Source organism: Melospiza melodia, chromosome 31, assembly GCF_035770615.1.
Source record: "Melospiza melodia melodia isolate bMelMel2 chromosome 31, bMelMel2.pri, whole genome shotgun sequence".
Taxonomy (NCBI): Eukaryota; Metazoa; Chordata; class Aves; order Passeriformes; family Passerellidae; genus Melospiza; species Melospiza melodia.
Window position 1 is genome coordinate 2452610 of NC_086224.1, and position 23424 is coordinate 2476033.

Consider the following 23424-nt stretch of genomic DNA (forward strand, 5'->3'; position numbering starts at 1 on the left):
GCGGTGGCACCGGGGACGGGTGTGTGACACTCGCACAATGGTACTGGGGACAGGACCGTGACACCCGTGCGGTGGCACCGGGGGACACCGAACCCACCCCGGGACCGCGGGGGGGGCGGGACGGAGCGCGCTCCGTGGGCGGAGCCCTAACACGGGCGGAGGGCGTGGCTTAATTGGATCGGCCAATCAGGTTCGGGGGCTCGACCAGGCCCCGCCCCTTTCCACGATGGCGGCGCCCGGGTGCCACGTGGGGACCGGGGGGGGGCGGGAGGGGGAGGAAGAGAACGGGGAAGAGGAAGAGGAAGAGGAAGAGGAAGAGGAAGAGGAAGAGGAAGAGGAAGAGGAAGAGGAAGAGGAAGAGGAAGAGGAGCAAGGAGAGGAAGCAGAAGCGGCGCTGCGGGCCGTGTTCCCCCGGGACCCCGAGCTCTTCGCCGAGACCTTCCCGGAGCGGCGCCGGTTCCGGCTGTGCGGGCGCGTCCTGCACATCGCGGAGCACCACGGGCCGCGGCTCGGGCTCGCCGGGGCCGTCTGGGAGGCGGTGAGCGGCACCGGGGGCGCGGGACAAATCCCGGGGCTGTGGGTGACATCCCGGGGAACAGCGGGTGATGGGAAAGCCGGGGGAGCCCGAGGGTACCGGGAGCGGGGAGGTGACATCCCGGGCGTACCGGGAGTGGGATCCCGGAGGGGACACACGCGACATGCCAGGGGTGGCAGGAGGGATGGGCAATGGGGGACCCCGAGAGGACAGGGGTACCGGGGGTGACATCGCGGTGGGCACTGGCAGCGATGAGTGATTGGGGAGGGGCTACCGAGTCATGGGGGGAACGGGGAACACCGGAGGGGGCACCGGGAACGGGCACCCTGACCGGGGGTGAGGGGTCCTGGGCATCCCGGACCGTGGTGGCCACTCCGGGGGGCACCGGGTGGCCGTGGGAGGACCGGGGGGACCCTGGGGGCACAAGAAGCAGCGCTGGGGGGGCTCTGGGCTTCGGGGGGTCTCCCATGGGCTGGGTCCCCCCAGTGTCCCCTCTGTGCCCCCCAGGCCCTGTCCCTGTGCCGGTTCCTGGGCGAGCAGAACCTGGAGCTGGCGGGGCGGCGGGTGCTGGAGCTGGGCGCCGGTACCGGCATCGTGGGCATCTTCGCTGCCATGCTGGGTACGGGGGGCACCGTGGGTGGGGGGACACCGTGGGTGGGGGGCTACCTGGGGAAAGGGTGGGGACACCTATGGGGGGCACCTGGGCTGGGGGGGAATCCCAGTTCTCCCACCCAGTACAGAACTGGAAACTGGTGTGAGCAACCCTGGAGTTTATTGGGATCTGGGGGGGCCGCAGGTGGTTACCCCCCCACCCCCCCGCTTTGGGCTCGGGGTTTATTGGGGTCGGGGAGGGTTTGGGGAGATCCAGTGGGGGCGTTTCTCACTCTGACTCGGGGATTTTTGGGATGTGGGGGGGTTTACTGGGAATTTGGGGTGGGGGCTCCGAGGGTTTTTCCTCACTGTGGCTCAGGGGTTTTACTGGGATTTTGGGGTGGGGGTCCCAGGGCTGACCCACCCACTCGCCCACTGTTAACCGTGCTCTGGGGGGGTTACCGGGGGTCCGTGCCCCGCTGACGGCCGCGCTGCCCCGCAGGGGCCGAGGTGACGCTCACGGACCGGCCGCCGGCGCTGCCGCAGCTCCGGGAGAACGCGCGGCTCAACTTCCCGGGGAGCGCGGCGGGGCCCCGGGTGCGGGCGCTGCGCTGGGGCCGCGACCAGCGCCGCTTCCCGCCCAAGTTCCACCTCATCCTGGGCTCCGACATCGTGTACGACCCCCGCTCCTTCGCCCCGCTGCTGAGCACCCTCCGGCACCTGCTGGTGCCGCCGGCCCAGGCGCTGCTCAGCGCCCGCCTGCGCGGCGGCGAGGCCGGGGCCGCCCGCTTCTTCCGGCAGCTGCTGCCGCCCTTCTTCGCGGTGCGGCTGCTGCGGCGGGAGCCCGAGCGGGACATCGAGATCTACGCGGTCACCCCGCGGGACAGAGCCCCTTTGGAGCAGGACAGGCCCGGGCTGGGGTCCCTCACACCGCGGGACGGAGCCCCGGAGCGGGGCGGACCCGGGCTGGGCTCTCTGACCCCGCGGGATGGAGCCCCGGAGCGGGACTGGCCTGGGTTGGGGTCCCTCACACCGCGGGACGGAGCCCCTTTGGAGCTGGACAGGCCCGGGCTGGGCTCTCTGACCCCGCAGGACGGAGCCCCGGAGCGGGACAGGCCCGGGCTGGGGTCTCTCACCGGGGATTAAATGGTGCGAGGGTCGCAGTTCAGGCGCTGTGTGTGATTGTGTGATTTGGGGGGGCTGAAGGGGGTTTGGGGAAGGGGACAGCCCGGAGGGGGTCTGTGAGGGTCAGGTGGGGTTTGAGAGTCGGGGGGGTCTTTGAGAATCGGGGGTTCTGTGAGGGTGGGAGGAATCTGTGAGAGTCGGGGGTCTGTGAGGGCCCGGGGGGCTTTGTGAGGCTGGGGGCTCTATGAGAGTGAGGAGGGGGCTCTGTGAGGGTCGGGGAGGGGGGGGTTGTGAGGACCAGGGAGGGTCTGAGAGGGTCTGTGAGGTGGGGGGGGGGAAGGTCTGTGAGGGTCTGGGCTCTGTGAGGGCTGGGGCTCTCTTGGGTGCGGGGTGGATCTGTGAAAGTCTGGGGTCTCTGAGGGTCTGGGGTCTGTGAGGGTCCCGGGGGTTCTGTGAGGGCTAGGGGGGTCGGGGGTCTCTCGTGTTCAGGGGGCTCTGTGAGGGTCAGGAGTCTGTTAGGGCGGGAGGGGGATCTGTGAGGGTCAGAGTGTTTTTTGAGGCTGGGGGGGGGTTCTGTGAGGGCCACGGGAGGTCTGTGAGGGTCGGGGGTCTCTGAGGCTGGAGGGGGGCCCATGAGGGTCTGGGAGCTTTGTGAGGGCCGAGGGTCTCTCGGGTGCGGGGAGGGTCTCTGAGGGTCTGTGGTCTGTGAGGCTGTGGGGGGTTTGTGAGGGTCTGGGGACTCAGGTCCAGGGCGGGGTTCGGGCCGGGCGTTTCGAGCCCCTCCTCTTCCCCCCAAATTCCCCCTCAGCCAATCCCGCGCCTCCGTGGCGCCCGCGTGACGTCACACACAGGCGCGCGCAGCCAATCGCGGCCCCGCTCCCCGATCCTTCACCGGGCCGTGACGTCACGCGGCGCGCCGCGGGCAGGCCGGGATGCAGCGCGCGGCGCTGGGCGCGCTCGGGGCGGCGGCGCGGGTGAGACCGGGACCACCGGGAAACCGGGACCCCAGAACCCCAGCCCCGGGACCACCGGGAAACCGGGACCCCAGAACCCCAGCCCCGGGACCACCGGGAAACCGGGACCCCAGAACCCCAGCCCCGGGACCACCGGGAAACCGGGACCCCAGAACCCCAGCCCCGGGACCACCGGGAAACCGGAACCCCCGGAACCCCAGCCCCGGGACCACCGGGAAACCGGGACCCCAGAACCCCGGCCCCGGGACCACCGGGAAACCGGGACCCCAGAACCCCAGCCCCGGGACCACCGGGAAACCGGAACCCCCGGAACCCCAGCCCCGGGGCCACCGGGAAACCGGGACCCCAGAACCCCAGCCCCGGGACCACCGGGAAACCGGGACCCCAGAACCCCAGCCCCGGGACCACCGGGAAACCGGAACCCCCGGAACCCCAGCCCCGGGACCACCGGGAAACCGAGACCCCAGAACCCCAGCCCCGGGGCCACCGGGAAACCGGGACCCCAGAACCCCAGCCCCGGGACCACCGGGAAACCGGAACCCCCGGAACCCCAGCCCCGGGACCACCGGGAAACCGGAACCCCAGCCCCGGGACCACCGGGAAACCGGAACCCCCGGAACCCCAGCCCCGGGACCACCGGGAAACCGAGACCCCAGAACCCCAGCCCCGGGGCCACCGGGAAACCGGGACCCCAGAACCCCAGCCCCGGGACCACCGGGAAACCGGAACCCCCGGAACCCCAGCCCCGGGACCACCGGGAAACCGGAACCCCAGAACCCCAGCCCCGGGACCACCGGGAAACCGGGACCCCCAGAACCCCAGCCCCGGGACCACCGGGAAACCGGAACCCCCAGAACCCCAGCCCCGGGACCACCGGGACCCCCAGAATCCCAGCCCCGGGACCACCGGGAAACCGGAACCCCAGAACCCCAGCCCCGGGACCACCGGGAAACCGGAACCCCAGAACCCCAGCCCCGGGGCCACCGGGAAACCGGGACTCCAGAACCCCAGCCCGGGGACCACCGGGAAACCGGGACTCCAGAACCCCAGCCCCGGGACCACCGGGAAGCCCCAGCCCTGGGACCCTCCCAGCCCCGTGACCTCACAACTCCGAGACCCCTGGGACCTCCGAACCCCGGGACCACCGGGAATCCGAGCCCTGGGACCCCCAGAACCCCAGCCCCGGGATCACCCGGACCCCCAGCCCCGGGAACATCGGAACACCCAGCCCCGGACCACCGGGAACCCCGTGATCCCCTAGCCCCGGGACCACCGGGACCTCCCAGCCCTGTGATCCCCAGTACCGGGACTACCGGGAACCCTGGGACCCCCCGGCTCCGGGACACCCGGGACCCCCAACCTCGGGTCCCCCCATTCCCGTGACCCCCGGCTATCCTCGGGCGCCCCCCGCCCCCACTCTGCGCTTCCCCCCCCCTCCGGTACCCCCGGTGCCCCCCATACCGGGCCCTCCCCGTACCCCTCGGTCCCCCCCCCGGCCCGTCCGTGACCGCCCGTGTCCCGCAGGCCGCCCCGTGCCGCTGGCTGAGCGCGGCCCCGCCGGCGCTGCGGGAGCTGCGGGAGCTGCGGGCGCGCACCGGGCAGCCCGTGCTGCGCTGCCGGGAGGCGCTGGAGCGGGCGGGGGGCGACCTGCGGCAGGTGCGGAAACGGGGGGGGAACGGGAGGGGGCGGGACCGGGGGGGGGGGACACAGAAACCGGGAGGAGAACGGGGAGCTGGGGGGGCGGATGAGTGGGGGGGACTCTGGGGGTCGCAGGGGGGCTTTGGGGCAGGGGGGCTTTGGGGCAGGGGGGCTTTGGGCAGGGGGTATTTGGGGCAGGGGGTATTTGGGGCAGGGGGGCTCTGGGGCAGGGGGTATTTGGGGCAGGGGGTATTTGGGGCAGGGGGGCTCTGGGGCAGGGGGCTCTGAGGCAAGGGGGCTTTGGGGCAGGGGGGCTCTGGGGCAAGGGGGCTTTGGGGGAGGGGGGCTTTGGGCAGGGGGTATTTGGGGCAGGGGGTGCCTGAGGCAGGGGGGCTCTAGGAAAGGGGGGGCTTTGGGGAAGGGGTCCTTGGGACAGGGGGGCTCTGGGAGTGGGGGTCCCTGGGGCAGGGGGCTTTGGGGTAGGTGGTCTTTGGGACAGGCTTGGGGCAGAGGCTGTTTGGGACAGGGGGGCTTTGAGAAGGGGATCCCTGGGCCAGGAGGTCTTTGAGACAAGGGGCTCTGGGGCAAGGGGGCTTTGGGGCAGGGGGGCTTTGGGTAGGGGGTATTTGGGGCAGGGGATGCCTGAGGCAGGGCGGTTTTGGGGAAGGGGGGCTCTGGGAGCAGGGGTCCCTGGGGCAGGGGGTCTTTGAGGCAGAGGGGCTTTGGGACGGGGGTGGTATTTGGCATGGGGGGTATTTGGGCAGGGGGTCCTTGGGACAAGAGGGTCGATGGGGCAGGGGGTCCTTGGGACAGGGGGGCTCTGGGAGCGGGGGTCCCTGGGGCAGGGGGTCTTTGGGGTAGGTGGTCTTTGGGACAGGCTTGGGGCAGAGGCTGTTTGGGACAGGGGGGCTTTGAGAAGGGGATCCCTGGGCCAGGAGGTCTTTGAGACAAGGGGCTCTGGGGCAAGGGGGCTTTGGGGCAGGGGGGCTTTGGGTAGGGGGTATTTGGGGCAGGGGATGCCTGAGGCAGGGGGGTTTTGGGGAAGGGGGGCTCTGGGAGCAGGGGTCCCTGGGGCAGGGGGTCTTTGAGGCAGAGGGGCTTTGGGACGGGGGTGGTATTTGGCATGGGGGGTATTTGGGCAGGGGGTCCTTGGGACAAGAGGGTCGATGGGGCAGGGGGTCCTTGGGACAGGGGGGCTCTGGGAGCGGGGGTCCCTGGGGCAGGGGGTCTTTGGGGAAGGTGGTCTTTGGGACAGGCTTGGGGCAGGGGCTGTTTGGGACAGGGGGGCTTTGAGAAGGGGATCCCTGGGCCAGGAGGTCTTTGAGACAGGGGGCTCCGGGGCAGGGGGTTTTTGGGGTAGGGGGGCTTTGGGTAGGGGGTATTTGGGGCAGGGGGTCTTTGGGGCAGGAGGGCTTTGACAAGGGGTTCCCTGGGGCAGGGGGTATTTGGGGCAGGGGTGCACTGGGAGAGGGGGTCCTTGGGCAGGGGGTATTTGGGATGGGGGTATTTGGAACAAGGGGTCCATGGGAGAGGGGGTCCTTGGGCAGGGGGTATTTGGGATGGGGGGTATTTGGAACAAGGGGTCCATGGGAGAGGGGGTCTTTGGGCAGGGGGGCTCTGGGACAGGGGGGCTTTGGGGAAGGGGTCCTTGGGACAGGGGGGCTCTGGGAGCGGGGGTCCCTGGGGCAGGGGGGCTTTGGGACAGGGGTGGTATTTGACATGGGGGATATTTGGGCAGGGGGGTCCTTGAGACAAGAGGGTTGATGGGGCAGGGGGTCCTTGGGACAGGGGGGCTCTGGGAGCGGGGGTCCCTGGGGCAGGGGGTCTTTGGGGAAGGTGGTCTTTGGGACAGGCTTGGGACAGGGGCTGTTTGGGACAGGGGGGCTTTGAGAAGGGGATCCCTGGGCCAGGAGGTCTTTGAGACAGGGGGCTCCGGGGCAGGGGGTTTTTGGGGTAGGGGGGCTTTGGGCAGGGGGTATTTGGGGCAGGGGATGCCTGAGGCAGGGGGGTTTTGGGGAAGGGGGCCTTTGGGGAAGGGGTCCCTGGGGTAGGGGGGCTCTGGGAGTGGGGGTCCCTGGGGCAGGGGGTATTTGAGGCAGAGGGGCTTTGGGACGGGGGTGGTATTTGGCATGGGGGGTATTTGGGCAGGGGGTCCTTGGGACAAGAGGGTCGATGGGGGCAGGGGGTCCTTGGGACAGGGGGGCTTTGGAAGCGGGGGTCCCTGGGGCAGGGGGTCTTTGGGGCAGGGGTGCACTGGGAGAGGAGGTCCTTGGGCAGGGGGTATTTGGGATGGGGGTATTTGGAACAAGGGGTCCATGGGACAGGGGGTCTTTGGGTAGGGGGGCTCTGGGACAGGGGGGCTCTGGGGAAGGGGTCTTTGGGCAGGGGGGCTCTGGGACAGGGGGGCTCTGGGGGCACCAGGACCGGAGCAGGCCCAGCCCTTGGGGGGTGGGAGGGCAGTGGGGTCGGGTCTGGTCTGTGCCCCCCCTGCCCGTGTCCCCCTCAGGCTGAGGGGTGGGGACGGGGACACTGGGGTGACCCTGGCACTGATGGGGACACTGGGGTGACCCTGTTAGTGACAGAGACACTGGGATGGCCCTGTCAGTGCTGGGGACACTGGGGTGACCCTGTCAGTTCTGGGGACATTGGAGTGACTCTGTCAGTGCTGGGGACACTGGGGTGACCCTGTCGGTGCCAGGGTGACCCTGAGGTGACCCTGTCAGTGCCGGGGTGACCCTGTCAGTGGCAGGGACCCTGAGGTGACCCTGTCAGTGCCGGGGTGACCCTGTCAGTGGCAGGGACCCTGAGGTGACCCTGTCCCCCGGTGTCCCCAGGCCGAGGCCTGGCTGGAGGCCGAGTCGCGCCGCCGGGGCTGGGCCAGGGCCGCTGCCCCCGGGGCTGCCCGGGCCCGGCAGGGGCTCGTGGGGGTCCTGAGCGAGGGCTCGGCCGCCGTCATGGTGGAGGTGAGTGAGGGGGGGCTGGGGGTCCCCGTGTCCCTTCTGGGGGGGTCCCCGTGTCCCTTCTGGGGGTCTCAGTGTCCCCAGGGTCACCGTGTCCCTTTCCCCCCCCCAGGTGAACTGTGAGACGGATTTCGTGGCGCGGACCCCCGACTTCCAGCAGCTGGTGGAGATGGCGGCCAGGGGGGTCCTGGGGCACTGCCAGGGGGCCTCGGGCACCAAGGTGGGCTGTGAGGGGGGCACTGGGCTGCCAGGGGGCCGTTGGGGTGCCAGGTGGGGCATTGGGGTGCCAGGGGGGCCATTGAGGTGCCAGGGAGTTTGGGGGAGTTGGGCTGGCACAGACGGTGTTGGGTTCTTGGGGGGTGCCAGGGGGTTTAGGGGAGGTTTTGGGGGTGTTGGGGCAGGGTTTGGGGGTCCCAGGGGGTGTTGGGAAGGGTTTGGGGGTGCCAGGGGTGTTTGGGTAGGGTTTGGGTGTCCCAGGGGGTTTTGGGGCAGGGTTTGGGGTGGCAGGGGTGTTAGCGGAGGGTTTGGGGGTCCCAGGGGTGTTAGCGGAGGGTTTGGGGGTGCCAGGGGTGTTTGGGCAGGGTTTGGGGGTGCCAGGGGGGTTGGGGCAGAGTTTGGGGGTTTTGGGGGTGCTGGGCAGGGTTTGGAGGTGCCAGGGAATGTTGGGCAGGGTTTGGGGGTGCCAGGGCTCTTGGGGCAGGGTTTGGGCAGTGTTTGGGGGTGCCAGGGTTGCTGGGCAGGGTTTGAGGGTGCCAGGGGCGTTGGGGCAGAGTTTGGGGGTGTTGGGGGATATTTTGGGGGTGCTGGGCAGGGTTTGGGGGTGCCAGGGCTATTGGGGTGCCCCTCTGACCCCTCTCCCCAGCTCCTGCTGCCAGAGGAGGAGCTGGCCCAGGTGCGGGCAGAGAACGGGGGGGACCTGCTGAGCGAGCACCTGGCACTGGCCATGGGTGAGTGCCCATCCCAGTGTGCCCAGTGCCCGTCCCAGTACATCCCAGTGTGCCCAGTGCCCATCCCAGTACATCCCAGTGCCCCTCCCAGTACATCCCAGTGTGCCCAGTGCCCCTCCCAGTACATCCCAGTGCCCCTCCCAGTACATCCCAGTGCCCGTCCCAGTACATCCCAGTGTGCCCAGTGCCCATCCCAGTACATCCCAGTGCCCCTCCCAGTACATCCCAGTGCCCCCAGTGCCCTTTCTATGCAATCCCAGTTTTCCTCCTTGTCCTTTTATGTCCCCAGTCTGCTGAACCCCAACCCCCCGTGATGCCAGACAACCCCCCCAGTGCCCCCAGTGCCCCCAGTGCCCCCAGTGCCCCCAGTGCCCCCAGACCCTGACACTCCCAGTGCCCCCTGAGCCTGACAGTCCCAATGCCTTTCCCCAGTGTTGCCAATGCCCTCCCCAGTTTCCCCAGAGCCCCCAATGCTCCCAGTGCTCCTCACCAGTGTGCCCAGTGCCCCCAGTGCCCCCCGGTATCCCCAATGCTCCCAGTGTCCCCAGTGCCCTCCCCAGTGCCCCCCGGTGTCCCTAATGCTCCCAGTATGCCCAATGCCCCTCCCCAGTGCTCCCAGTGCCCACAGAGCCTGCCAGTCCCAGTGCCCCCCAGTGCCCCCAATGCTCCCAGTGCTCCTCACCAGTGTGCCCAGTGCCCCCAATGCCCCTCCCCAGTGCTCCCAGTGCCCCCAGATCCTGCCAGTTCCAGTGCCCCCAGTGCCCTCCCCAGTGCCCCCAGTTCCCCAGAACCTGACACTCCCCAGTGCCCCCAGTGCCCTCCCCAGTGCCCCCAGTGCCCCTCCCCAGTGCCCCCAAGTGCCCTCCCCAGTGCCCCCAGCCTGTGCCAGCCCCTCTCTGTGCAGGGCACACCCGGGCTGGGCTCTGGCTGCTCCAGGACCCTTTTTGGGGGGGTTCTGCTCTCTCTCCACGCCTCCCCCCCCCCCCCATTTTTGGGGGTGCTGACATTTCCCCCCCCCCTCTGTCCCCCCCAGGCCGCCTGGGCGAGCGCCTGGCACTGCGCCGGGCCGGCTGGCTCCGTGCCCCCCCCGGCGGCTTCGTTGCCACCTACGCGCACGGCTGGGTGCCCGCCGGGCCCGCCGTGGCCATGGGCACCTACGGGGCGCTGGTGGCGTGCGGGGGGCCGGGCCCGGGGCCCCCCCCGGCCGAGCTGCGGGAGTTGGGGCGCAGGGTGGCGCAGCACGTGGTGGGCATGGCGCCCACCGCCCTGGGCACCCCCGAGGACGAGCTGGGCGGGGAGAGCGAGACGCGGCTGCTGGCACAGGGGGCACTGATGGAGCCGGGCGTGCCCCTGGGGCGGTACCTGCGCGACCGGGGCGGCCTCCGCGTGTGCGACTTCCTGCGCTTCCAGTGCGGCGAGGAGCCCCCCCCGGGAGCCCCCCCCGGGCTGAGGGGGGCGGCTGAACCCCCTGACCCCCCCCTTGTGCCCCCCATGCCAGGCTGGGGCGGCGAGAGCCCCCCCCAGTGTGGGGTGAGGCTGAATAAAGGTGCGGAATCCAGGCCGGGTGTTTTGTGGGGGACCCCGCTCCCCAAAACCCCTCGTTCCCCCTGCACCCCCAAACCCCTCCTGCCCCCCCCGAGCTCCCCAGGGAACCCCCCCCCTTCCCCTGCAGGGTTTGATTGGAAAATCCACACTGAAAGGGGCTCAGACCCCAAAATGGGGGCAGCAATGGGGGGGGGCACAGCTGGGGGGGCACCCCCATCCCGTCCTGAGACCCCCATTGTGTCCCTGACACCCCCCATCCCATCCTGACACCCCCATTGTGTCCCTGACACCCCCATCCCATCCCTGACACCCCCATCGTGCCCCTGACACCCCCATTGTGTCCCTGACACCCCCATTGTGTCCCTGACACCCCCATCCCGTCCCTGACACCCCCATTGTGTCCCTGACACCCCCATCCCATCCCTGACACCCCCATCCCATCCCTGACACCCCCCATTGTGTCCCTGACACCCCCCATTGTGTCCCTGACACCCCCCATCCCATCCTGAGACCCCCATCCCATCCTGAGACCCCCATTGTGTCCCTGACACCCCCATTGTGTCCCTGACACCCCCCATCCCGTCCCTGACACCCCCCATCCCATCCCCGACACCCCCATCCCATCCCTGACACCCCCATTGTGTCCCCGACACCCCCCATCCCATCCCTGACACCCCCCATTGTGTCCCCGACACCCCCATTGTGCCCCTGACACCCCCATCCCATCCCTGACACCCCCATTGTGTCCCTGACACCCCCATTGTGTCCCTGACACCCCCAGGGTGGGTTTGGGGGGTCCCAAGGGACAGAGGGGTGTGACAGAGAGAGGAGAGGGACAGGGGACAGGTGAGGACAACGGGATGGGTGGGACAGGTGGGGGGGCAGTTGGGGACAGGGGACAGGTGGGGACAGGTGGGGGAAAAGGGGGACAGGTGGGGACAGGGGGATGGGGCGGGACATGGGGCAGGTGGGGGAAAAGGGGGACAGGTGGGGACAGGGGATGCCCCAGTGGGGACATGGGGCAGGTGAGGACAAGGGGACAGGTGGGGACAGGGGGACAGGTGAGACACGGGGCAGGTGGGGACAGGGACAGGTGGGGACAGGGGGACAGGTGGGACATGGGGCAGCGGGGACAGGGACAGGTGGGGACAGGGACAGGTGTCTGGGGGGGGTCAGGGGGGTGGCAGCAGTTGGGGTGACGAAGCCGAGCGCCGACACCCCCCAGAGACACCGGGGGCAGCCGCTCCGGTCCCCCCGCTCCGTGACGTCACCGGCCGCCTCCCGGGACAAGTAACCGGGAACAGGCCGGGCTGGAACAGCCTATCCTGGATTACTTGAACCGGGCCGCGGCCGCCGCACCCCCCGCCACCGTCCCCGGCCGCTCCCGCCGGCACCGCCGCGCTCTCCCCGTCCCCGCTCCGCTCCGTTCCCCCGGCAGCGCCTCCGGGAGCGGCGGGAGCGGCGGAGGCGTCCCGGGGGTGGGGGGGCATCAACAGGAGGGTGACAGCGACCGGGGGGGGGGGGACACGGGGCTGACCCCACCCCCCTCACCCCATCCCCCCCCAATCAATCCCGGGGTCAGCCCCGCCCCTCCCCCCCCCCCCCGGTACCTGCCGCTCCCGCCGCGTCCGGTGGGGGGGGGAGGGGCGGGGGGGGGCGGGGGCGCGCGCCCACCGGAGCGCGCGGGGCCGCGGCGGTTTCCAGGCGCCCCCGGGGCGGGGCCGGGGCCGCCGCTGTGGGACGGGGGCGGGGAGGGGGCGGGGGCTAGGGGGGGACTTGAAACGGGCGGAGGGCGCGGATTGGATGGGCGGGGAAAGGGGCGGGGCGCGGTTGTGTTTACTTCGCGCGGAGCTCCGTGAGGGGAGGGGGCGGGGAAAGCCACGCCCCTTACACCGAAATGGGCGGGGCTTCCACAAACCACGCCCATGTGCTGAGAGTGGGCGGGGCTCTCTGCAGTCGCTTTTGCGCGCTCAATGTTGTGAAATTAATTCGGTTAAATTAGAAAAATAATCCCTTTCCCCGCAGGATTTATGAGCAGGAACCCCAAATCCCTCCCGTTTCCACCCCAAATTCCTTATTTTTCATTCCATTTCCACCTAATTCACCTTAAATTCCTAACACTAACCCCAAATTCCTACTTTTTTTATCGCAGCTCCACCTAATTAACCCCTAATTCCTAACCCTAACCCAGATTCCTTCTTTTTCATCTCATTTCCACCTAATTCACCCTTAATTCCTAACCCTAACCAAAATTTCTTCTTTTTTAATTTTTTAATTGTGTTTCCACCTATTTCACCTCAATTTCCTAACCCTAACCCAAATTTCGTCCTTTCCAACCACAATTTCTTCTTTTTCATCCCATTTCCACCTATTTCACCTCAAATTCCAAACCCTAACCCAAATTTCTCCCGTTTCCACCCACAATTCCTTCTTTTTTCACCCCATTTCCACCTAATTCACCTCAAATACCATCCACTGCCAAATCCCTTTGGTTTCCCCCAAAATTCCCATTTCCCCCCAAATAAATCCCGCCTATTTCACCTCAAAACTCCTCATCTTGCGCCCCAATTTCCTCTTTCTTCACCCAAATTCCTCCGGTTTTCCCTTTTCCACATAGGATTTTTTTTTCTTGGGTTTTGGGGTTATTTAAAAGAAAAATCTGTAGGAAAAAAAAAAGAGGAATCCCCGCCCAGTTCTGGGGTGTTTTTAATTCCTTTTCCATTACGGAACCAAACTGGTCCTGGGGCGGCGCCAGCCCCAGTTCCGGAGATAACTGGGACAAACTGGGACAAACTGGGACAAACTGGGACAAACTGGGAATTGGGTGCGGGGAGCGGCGGCGTCCGGGCGTTCCCCGGGGGAGCGGTCAGAGGGAAACTGGGCGGACTGGGAGGGACTGGGAGCAGCCAGAGGGAAACTGGGGCGGACTGGGAGGGACTGGGAGGGACTGGGAGCAGCCAGAGGGAAACTGGGGGGGACTGGGAGGGACTGGGAGGGACTGGGAGCAGCCAGAGGGAAACTGGGGCGGACTGGGAGGGACTGGAGCGGTCAGAGGGAAACTGGGGCGGACTGGGAGGGACTGGGAGCAGCCAGAGGGAAACTGGGGCGGACAGGGAGGGACTGGGAGGGAGTGGACTCGGACCAGACTGGGGGCGGACTGGGATCAGACTGGGAGTGGACTGGGGGCGGATTGAAACTGCACAGAACTGGACTGGGAGCGGACTGGGAGGGACTGGGACTGGATTGGGAGTGCTGGGCTGGGAGCAAACTGGAACTGGGCTGCGATTGGACAGGACTGGAACGGGACAAAACTGGACTGGGATTGGACTGGAACTGGACTGGGGGAGGAGAGGGACCGGACTGGGACAGGGCAGGACTGGACTGGAGCCGGACTGGGATTGGACTGGGACCGGACTGGGATTGGATTGGAGCCGGACTGGGATTGGACTGGGACCAGACTGGGGTCGGACTGGGATTGGGCTGGGGTCGGACGAGGCCCCGCCCCCACCAACATCCGGGCACCTCAAACCGCAGCCCCACCCACCCCCTCTGCCTCACCATTGGCTGCTGGTACATGACGTCACTGGTGGGCGTGGCGAAGGCGGGGATGGGGTAGGGGGGTGCAGCGACTTCCAGGGATCCCAAAATTCCCCCTGACCCCCACCTGGGCCCCCCCCGAGCGGATCCCGGCAGCGCCAGGGGCTGAACCCGCGTGTCCGTGCTCGGGGGGCCCAGACCCCAAAGCCCGGGGCTGTGACCCCAGATCCCCCAGTGCCACCCCCCCCAAACCCCCAGTGCCACCACCCCAAATCCCCAGTGCTGTGACCCCAAATCCCCCAGTGCCACCACCCCAGATCCCCCAGTGCCACCACCCCAGAGCTCCCAGTGTGTGACCCCAAACCCCGCAGTGCCGGCAAATCCATCCATGCCACCACTCCAAATCCTCCAGCTCTGTGACCTCAAATCCCCCCAGTGCCACAACCCCAAATCCCCCAGTGCCACCACCCCAAATCCCCCCAGTGCCACCACCCCAAACCCCACAGTGCCACTACCCCAGCCCCCCCCATGTGTGACCCCAAGCCCCCCAGTGCCACCACCCCAAATCCCCCAGTGCCACCAGCCCAGAGCTCCCAGTACTATGACCCCAAATCTCCCAGTGCCGTGACCCTAAATCCTCCCTGAGTGCTGTGACCCCAAACCCCCCAAATCCCCAGTACCGTGACCCCAAACCCCCCAAATCCCCAGTACCGTGACCCCAAACCCCCCAGCCCCCCAGTACCGTGACCCCAAACCCCCAAATCCCCAGTACCGTGACCCCAAACCCCCCCAAATCCCCAATACCGTGACCCCAAATCCCTCAGCCCAGCCCCCAGTACCGCGACCACCAAACCCCCCAAATCCTCAGTACCGTGACCCCAAACCCCCCAGCCACCAGTACCGTGACCCAAACCCAAATCCCCCGTACCGCGACCCCAAACCCCCCCCAAATCCCCATTACCGTGACCCCAAACCCCCCAAATCCCCAGTACCTGACCCCAAACTCCCCAAACCCCCCAGTACCGTGACCCCAAACCCCCCAAACCCCTCAGTACCGTGACCCCCAAACCCCCCAAATCCCCAGTACCGTGACCCCAAACCCCCCAAATCCCCAGTACTGTGACCCAAACCCCCCAAACCCCTCAGTACCGTGACCCCAAACCCCCCAAATCCCCAGTACCTGACCCCATATCCCCCAAATCCCCAATACCGTGACACCAAACCCCCCAAACCCCCCAGTACCGTGACCCCCCTCCCAAATGGGGTTTTGGGGTCCCCCCCAAACTCAATCCCAGCGAGCCCCAAACGGACCCGGCCCCACCCTGGAGCCGCCCCCGGTGTGTGGGGGATGGGGAACCGGGAATTGATGGAATTCCTGGGAAAAAAGGGGAAATTCCTGAGCAGCCGAAGTTTTATTTCTAAAAGCATTTTTTATTTCTCAATTTTTTGTTTCTAACAGAGAGGGAAATTCCCGGTGGGAATCCTGCTGGGTTTTATGGGAGCTGCTGCCCTCGAACCTCCCTGAGGGGCGATTTGGGGTTCTGGAAAACCCCAGAAATGCTGGAAACGCTGGGAAATGCTCTGTCCCCAAAGCTGAGCCTGGCAGCAAACCTGGCTTTTCTTGGGAATTAAACCTGGCTTTAATTTTATTGGGAAATCCCAATTGGAACATTCCCAAATTAAGGAAAACCCCAAAGAGCAAAGTCCTGCTGAAATGACTGGAGTGGAAATCCAGGAAATCCCAAATGGAAAATTCCCGAATTAACCCAAGGAGCAAAGTCCTGGCTTTTCTTGGGAACTAAACCTGGCTTTCATTTCCTTGGGAATTAAACCTGGCTTTCATTTCCTTGGGAATTAAACCTGGCTTTCATTTCCTTGGGAATTAAACCTGGCTTTCATTTTCTTGGGAAATCCCAACTGGAACATTCCCCAATTAGGGAAAAAAACCCCGAGGAGCAAAATCCTGCTGGAGTGACCTGAGTGAAAATCTGGGAAATCCCAAATGGAAAATTCCTGAATTGGGGAAAACCCCCAGGACTGGCCCGGGTGTCCCCAAGACCAGCCCAGTGTCTCCAAGTGTCCCCAAGCCTGGCCTGGGTATCCCCAGGGGGGCCTTGACTGTCCCCAAAGCTGGCCCAGGTGTCCCCAAAGCTGGCCCAGGTGTCCCCAAGGCTGGTCTGAGTGTCCCCAAGGCTGGTCTGAGTGTCCCCAAGGCTGGCCCAGGTGTCCCCAAGGCTGGCCCAGGTGTCCCCAGGACCATCCCAGGTGTCCCCATGGCTGGCCCAGGTGTCCCCAAGGCTGGCCCGGTGTCCCCAAGGCTGTCCCAGGTGTCCCCAGGAGTGGCCCAGTTGTCCTCAAGGCTGGCTCAGATGTCCCCAGAGCTGGTCTGAGTGTCCCCAGGTCTGTCCTGGGTGTCCCCAAAGCCGGCTCAGGTGTCCCCAGGTGTCCTCCTGCTCCCGGTGTCCCACTCTGCTCCCGCCGCCCGCTCGGGGTCCCGGGGAGGTCCCGGGGGTCCGTCCCCCCAAACCGGGGGTCCTGGGGGTCCCGGGGGTCCGCGGGCTCCGGGGTCACCTGGGCACGGACGGGTCGGAACCGACGTGGCCGAGGAGGAAGAGCTCGGGGCGGGCGGCGAAGCCCAGGCGGCCCTGGGGGGGGAAGGCGACAATTAATGCCGGGGGTTAATTGGGGAGGGCAACAATTAATGCCGGGGGTTAATTGGGAGGGCAACAATTAATGCCGGGGGTTTAATTGGGGAGGGCAACAATTAATGCCGGGGGTTTAATTGAGCCTGGCGTAAGGAAGAGCCAAAGAGAGCAGAAGGAAGCCCGGGGTGGTTGAAGGAAGCCTGAGCTCAGCCCGGTTTAACAAAGCCCAAGTGAAGCCCAGGTAAGGAAGACAGAATGGAGGCTGGTTTAACAAAGCCACGATTTAATGAGGCCCAAACTGAGCCTGGTTTAACAAAGCCACGATTTAATGAAGCCCAAACTGAGCCTGGTTTAACAAAGCCACGATTTAATGAGGCCCAAACTGAGCCTGGTTTAATAAAGCCACGATTTAATAAAGCCCCAACTGAGCCTGGTTTAACAAAGCCACGATTTAATGAGGCCCAAACTGAGCCTGGTTTAATAAAGCCACGATTTAATAAAGCCCAAACTGAGCCTGGTTTAACAAAGCCACGATTTAATAAAGCCCAAACTGAGCCTGGTTTAATAAATCCACGATTTAATGAGGCCCAAACTCAGCCTGGTTTAATAAAGCCACGATTTAATGAGGCCCAAACTGAGCCTGGTTTAACAAAGCCCAAGCTGAGGTGGGTTTAATGAAGCTCAAATTGAGGACGGTTTAACAAAGCCTGAATTAAGCCTGGTTTAATGAAGCCGATGTTGAGCCCAATTTAATGAGCCTGAGCAAGGGCAGGCTTTAAATGATCCCGGTTTAAGGAAGATCCAGTTGGGCCCAGTTTAACCAGGCTGGGTTTAACCAGGCCCAGTTTAACCAAACCCAGTTTAACCAGGCCCGGTTTAACCAGGCCCAATTTAACACACCCCAGTTTAACCAAGCCCAGTTTAACCAAACCCAGTTTAACCAGGCCCGGTTTAACCAAACCCGGTTTAACCAAGCCCAGGCAGGAGCCGAGGCGGCCCCAGGCTCACCCGCGCTCATTAATTAGCAGAGAGCAGCAGGAATCGCGCTAATTGGGGCAGATCCCGGCCCAGCCCCGCCCTCTGCATTCCCAATTAACCGAGCGAGCCTAATTAACTTCGGGGCGCGGCTGAGCCTTAATTAGCAGTGATGACACAACGAACCCCTCGGGATGGCGCTGAACCGGGCTGAGCACAGGCGAGGCTCTGCAGCGGCAGAAGCAGGAAAAAAGGGGCAAAAGCAGGAAAAAAGGGGCAAAAGCAGGAAAAAATGGGCAAAAGCAGGAAAAAATGGGGAATTTGGGGTTTTTTGGTGGGTCTGGCCTGGCCAGGGCGGGATGAAGGATCCCACGGAAGGAATTCCCATGGGAAGGGATGTGAGGGACCCCTGAGCCCGCTCAGGGGACAGGGGCGAGCCCCAGCTCACCCTGATCAATTCTGAATTTTCCCTTTTTCCCCCTCTTTTTGTATTTTTCCCTCCTGTATTTTTGACTGTATTTTTTTTGCAGGTGTGTTTGTGGCTCTGTGTTATTGGCCTGGTGCATCAAGAATTCATTTTCCAGTGTTTTTTTTTTTTTCCATGGCCTTTCCCCGGGCAGAAACACAAAAATCCCAGAGCTCCAAGGCCCAGGATCAGCTCCTGGAGGAGCCAAGGGAGGATTCCAAAGGAGAGATAATTCCATCACCACCTCTCCTAATTGTGCTTTTATTAATTATTTCACTTCTAAAAATCAATAAAAATGTCCTCACCCCTGTGGGGGTGGAGTTTTGTGGGCACCTTTCCATTACTGCCCCCAAAGCCTTGAAGTAAAATCCACTTTTATTTGAAGTAAAACCCGTTTTTATTTGAAGTCAGAACTGAAATGATCTCGAGTTTCGCTCCCAGGCTGGGAAAAGGGAACAACCCCAGAGCTCCAGAGCTTGGGGGGGCTCTGTCCCAGCACCAGCCCCCAAAAAATGACCCAGGAAGCCGAGTTGGAAAAGTCTCCACGTTTTAATGGGGTTTGTACAACCAGGACCAAAGGGAAAAAAATCCCAAATTAGTGCACAGGGAGGCTCCACTCACAGCCAGGGCTCAGCTGGGCCCTCCCAAGCCAGAATTCCCAACCCAGGGTGGGGGTACAGCACAATCCCAAATCCCAAATCCACCTCTGGTCCAGCCCCTCGTCCCCCCCAGGCCACAAATCCCAGAGTGGGAATGGGATTAAAACCCACAAATGTCCATTAAAGGGTTAAATCCTGCTGGAGGTCGGGGAAAAATGAGAATTATGGTCAGGGGGTGCTGTGGGTTTGGGAAAGGGGGGCAGGAGGGATCTGATCCTGCCCCACATTCAAGGGGAATTTTCCTGCTGGGCTCTGAGCGTTGGCACCTTCAGCCCTGAGCTCCAGGGGATGGCCCAGAGCTGGTGGGGATGGAGAAACCCAGGAGATCCCAAACCAGATCCTAAACCAGATCCCAAACACTGCCCAGAGCTGGTGGGGATGGAGAAACCCCAGGAGATCCCAAACCAGATCCTAAACCAGATCCCAAACCAGATCCCAAACACTGCCCAGAGCTGGTGGGGATGGATAAACCCCAGGAGATCCTAAACCAGATCCCAAAGAGTCCCCAGAGCTGGTGGGGATGGAGAAACCCCAGGAGATCCTAAACCAGATCCCAAACACTGGCCAGAGCTGGTGGGGATGGAGAAACCCCAGGAGATCCCAAACCAGATCCTAAACCAGATCCCAAACCTTCCCCAGAGCTGGTGGGGATGGAGAAACCTCACCAGACCCTAAACCAGATCCCAAATCCCAAATCCTCCCCAGAGTTGGTGGGGATGGGTCAGGGATGGATAAACCTCCCCAGATCCCAAAGCGGATCCCAAACCCTCCCCAGAGACGGGCACTGCAGGGATTTTTCTTTCAGAGAGAATTCCCTGCCTGGAGCTGGGAGAGCAGGGAAAGGCCAGTGGGCAGTGAGGGATGGATCCGTTTTGTGATCCCAAATAAAGCCAGGATGGAGCCAGGAATCCCAAATAAAACAGGGATGGAGCCAGGAATCCCAAATAAAGCAGGGCTGGGATGGAGCCAGGAATCCCAAATAAAACAGGGCTGGGATGGATCCCAAATAATCCAGGGCTGGGATGGAGCCAGGAATCCCAGATAAACCAGGGATGGACTCAGGAATCCCAAATAAACCAGAAATGGACTCAGGAATCCCAAATAAACCAGGGCTGGGATGGAGCCAGGAATCCCAAATAATCCAGGGATGGAGCCAGGAATCCCAAATAAAGCAGGATTGGGATGGAGCCAGGAGATAGGGCTGGGTTTATTTGGGATTGGGACCCTCTGGGTTTATTTGGGATTGGAGCCAGGCTGGAGCCCCCTGCCTTGGCCCCAGGAGGGGTTTTGGGGCTCCAGCAGGGGTTTGGGGCTCCAGGAGGGGTTTTGGGGCTCCAGGAGGGGTTTTGGGGTCCCAGGAGGGTTTTGGGCCCCAGGAGGGGTTTTGGGGCTCCAGGAGGGGTTTGGGGCTCCAGGAGGGGTTTTGGGGCCCCAGGAGGGGTTTTGGGGCCCCATCCTGCAGGTCCATGAAGCGCTTTGGGCTCTGACCCCCCCTTTGAGCTCTGCTGCAGCTCCAGCTGGGCAGAAAAGGGAATTTCCCCTGAAGAACCCAAACCTGAGCTTCCCCCACCCCATTTCCACCACTCAGAGATTCCAATCCAGCCCCCGGGGGAGGAGGGGACCCCAAAGAGCCCCGGGGGTCCCTGGGGGTGCCCTGGCCCAGCCCCTTCCCAAAGCCACAGAAAGGGGGCGAGGGGAGGGGATCGAATCAAAGCCAGGACAGGAGGGAGCAGCAAAGGAAAAGCTGGAAAAGCAAAGCTGGAAAAGCCCTCGGAGCCTGATCCGAGTTATCCCCGAGAGCATTTCCGTGCATCACAGAAAATCCAAAACCATCAATAACCATCCGTGACCCCAAAATCCCACACGGGGCCAGGAAAGTCAGCGGCGACACCGGAATTAATGAAATAATTAACGCTCAGCTTCCCCGTGCTCACCGGAATGGGGAGCGTTTTAAAGGCAGTAATGATATCAGAATTAATTAATAAAATAATGAATGCGCAGTTTTCCCTTCCTCGCGGCAATGGGAAGCGTTTTAAAGTCAGTAATGATATCAGAATTAATTAATAAAAGAATTAATGCTCAGTTTTCCCTTCCTCGTGGCAATGGGAAGCGTTTTAAAGTCAGTAATGATATCAGAATTAATTAATAAAAGAATTAATGCGCAGTTTGCCCTTCCTCGTGGCAATGGGGAGTGGTTTAAAGTCAGTAATGATATCAGAATTAATTAATAAAATAATTAATGCGCAGTTTGCCCTTCCTCGTGGCAATGGGGAGTGGTTTAAAGTCAGCACTGATAACAGAATTAATTAAATAAATAAATATTTATTTAATTAATTCATTAGCTTTCAGCTTTCCCATGCTCATGGCGATGGGAAGACTTTTAGAGTCAGTAGTGATACCGGAATTAATTAATAAAATAATTAATGCGCAGTTTTCCCTTCCTTGCGGCAATGGGAAGTGTTTTAAAGTCAGTAATGATATCAGAATTAATTAATAAAATAATTAATGCTCACCTTTTCCCATCCTCATGAGAGTGGGAAATGTTTTAAAAGCCAGTAGTGATAACAGAATTAATTAATAAAATAATTAATGCTCAGCTGTCCCATCCTCATAGCACTGGGAAGTGTTTTAAAAGTCAGTAGTGATACCAGAATTAATTAAATAAATAATTATTTATTTACCTAATTCATTAGCTTTCAGCTTTCCCATGCTCATGGCGATGGGAAGACTTTTAGAGTCAGTAGTGATACCGGAATTAATTAATAAAATAATTAATTCTCAGTTTTCCCTTCCTTGTGGCAATGGGGAGTGGTTTAAAGTCAGCACTGATAACAGAATTAATTAATAAAATAATTAATGCTCACCTTTTCCCATCCTCATGAGAGTGGGAAATGTTTTAAAAGCCAGTAGTGATAACAGAATTAATTAATTACATAATTAATGCTCAGCTTTCACATTCTCATGGCAATGGGAAGTATTTTAAAAGCCAGCAGCGATACCAGAATTAATTAATTAATTAATTAGTTTTTTGTTTTCCCATGCTCATGGCAGTGGGAAGCGTTTTAAAGCCACTAGTGATACCGGAATTAATTAATAAAATAATTAATGCTCAGCTGTCCCATCCTCATAGCACTGGGAAGTGTTTTAAAAGCCAGTAGTGATACCGGAATTAATTAAATAAATAATTATTTATTTACTTAATTCATTAGCTTTCAGCTTTCCCATGCTCATGGCGATGGGAAGACTTTTAGAGTCAGTAGTGATACGGGAATTAATTAATAAAATAATTAATGCTCAGTTTTCCCTTCCTCATGGGAGTGGGAATTGTTTTAAAAGCCAGTAGTGATACCGGAATTAATTAATAAAATAATTAATGCTCTGTTTTCCCTTCCTCATGGCAGTGGGAAGTGTTTTAAAAGCCAGTAGTGATACCAGAATTAATTAATAAAATAATTAATGCTCAGTTTTCCCTTCCTCATGGCAGTGGGAAGTGTTTTAAAAGCCAGTAGTGATACCAGAATTAAATAAATAATTGATTAATTAATTAGTTTTCAGTTTTCCCTTCCTCATGGGAGTGGGAATTGTTTTAAAAGCCAGTAGTGATACCAGAATTAATTAATAAAATAATTAATGCTCTGTTTTCCCTTCCTCATGGCAGTGGGAAGTGTTTTAAAAGCCAGTAGTGATACCAGAATTAAATAAATAATTGATTAATTAATTAGTTTTCAGTTTTCCCTTCCTCATGGGAGTGGGAAGTGTTTTAAAAGCCACTAGTGACACCAGAATTAATTAAATAATTGATTCATTAATTAAGTTTCCAGCTTTCCCTTCCTCGTGGCAATGGGAAGTGTTTTAAAGCCAGTAGTGACACCAGAATTAATTAATAAAATAATTAATGCCAGTGGAGAGCACCAGCTCTGCTCAGCCCGGGGCAGCCCGGCCGCGGTGCCACCCCGTGCCCGGTGCCAGCAGCGTGCCCAGGTGCCACCAGGAGGGGATTTGGGGTTCTTCAGCTCATTGAGGTCGGGGTTTGTGCTACAGGGGGGGGGTCAGGGGCTCTGCGAGAGGAATTTGGGGTTCAGGGGACGATGGGGGGGGGGTCAGGACGGTCCCGTGTCCCATCCGGGGGGGGTCAGGACGGTCCTGTCACCCCCAGGTGTGACCCAGGCTGCTCCTGTGTCACCCCAGATGTGTCCCCCCAGGTGTGACACAGGTTCCTCCTGTCACCCCCAGGTGTGTCCCCAACCCCCCAGGTGTGGCTCCCATCCAGGGGGGGTCAGGCTGCTCCTGTGTCACCCCCAGGTGTGTCCCCACCTCCCCAGGTGTGACCCAGGTTCCTCCTGTCACCCCCAGGTGTGTCCCCAACCCCCAGGTGTGACACAGGCTTCCCGTGTCCCATCCGGGGGGGGTCAGGCTGCTGCTGTCACCCCCAGGTGTGACCCCAACCCCCCAGGTGGGACCCAGGCTGCTCCTGCGTCACCCCAGATGTGTCCCCCCAGGTGTGACACAGGTTCCTCCTGTCCCCCCCAGGTGTGTCCCCACCCAGGTGTGTCCCATCCGGGGGGGGGTCAGGATGGTCCTGTCACCCCCAGGTGTGACCCAGGCTGCTCCTGTGTCACCCCCAGGTGTGTCCCCGAGGTGTGACCCCACCCAGGTGTGGCTCAGGTTGCTCCTGTGTCCCCACCCAGGTGTGTCCCCACCCCCCAGGTGTGACCCAGGCTGCTCCTGTCACCCCCAGGTGTGGCTCCCATCCAGGGGGGCTCAGGCTGTTCCCTGTGTCCCCACCCAGGTGTGTCCCCACCCCCCAGGTGTGTCCCATCCAGGGGG

The 23424-nt window shown here is 61.9% G+C and overlaps 3 protein-coding genes across 5 annotated transcripts in view; 2 read left to right on the top strand and 1 right to left on the bottom strand.

Annotated features, from left to right (window-relative positions):
- Nucleotides 1-226: 226 nt before the first annotated feature.
- Nucleotides 227-2290, top strand: LOC134431290 (EEF1A lysine methyltransferase 3-like). Its single transcript, XM_063179270.1, has 3 exons — nucleotides 227-538; nucleotides 1043-1154; nucleotides 1629-2290. The coding sequence occupies exons 1-3, from the start codon at nucleotides 227-229 to the stop codon at nucleotides 2270-2272; spliced, it is 1068 nt and encodes a 355-aa protein (XP_063035340.1). The 3' UTR covers nucleotides 2273-2290.
- Nucleotides 2291-3183: 893 nt separating this feature from the next.
- On the top strand, nucleotides 3184-10449 carry LOC134431246 (uncharacterized). The gene is made up of 9 exons (XM_063179231.1): nucleotides 3184-3225; nucleotides 3269-4474; nucleotides 4527-4664; nucleotides 4750-4881; nucleotides 7698-7826; nucleotides 7936-8043; nucleotides 8686-8770; nucleotides 9804-10341; nucleotides 10443-10449. The coding sequence occupies exons 1-9, from the start codon at nucleotides 3184-3186 to the stop codon at nucleotides 10447-10449; spliced, it is 2385 nt and encodes a 794-aa protein (XP_063035301.1).
- Nucleotides 10450-16123: 5674 nt separating this feature from the next.
- Nucleotides 16124-23424, bottom strand: part of LOC134431299 (natural resistance-associated macrophage protein 2-like) — a 64837-nt gene continuing 57536 nt past the window's right edge. For all 3 annotated transcript variants that reach the window (XM_063179283.1, XM_063179284.1, XM_063179285.1), the window contains one exon: nucleotides 16124-16497. In XM_063179283.1, the coding sequence (XP_063035353.1) occupies nucleotides 16420-16497 (78 nt within the window). In that variant the 3' untranslated portion in view covers nucleotides 16124-16419. The remainder of the gene's footprint in view (nucleotides 16498-23424) is intronic.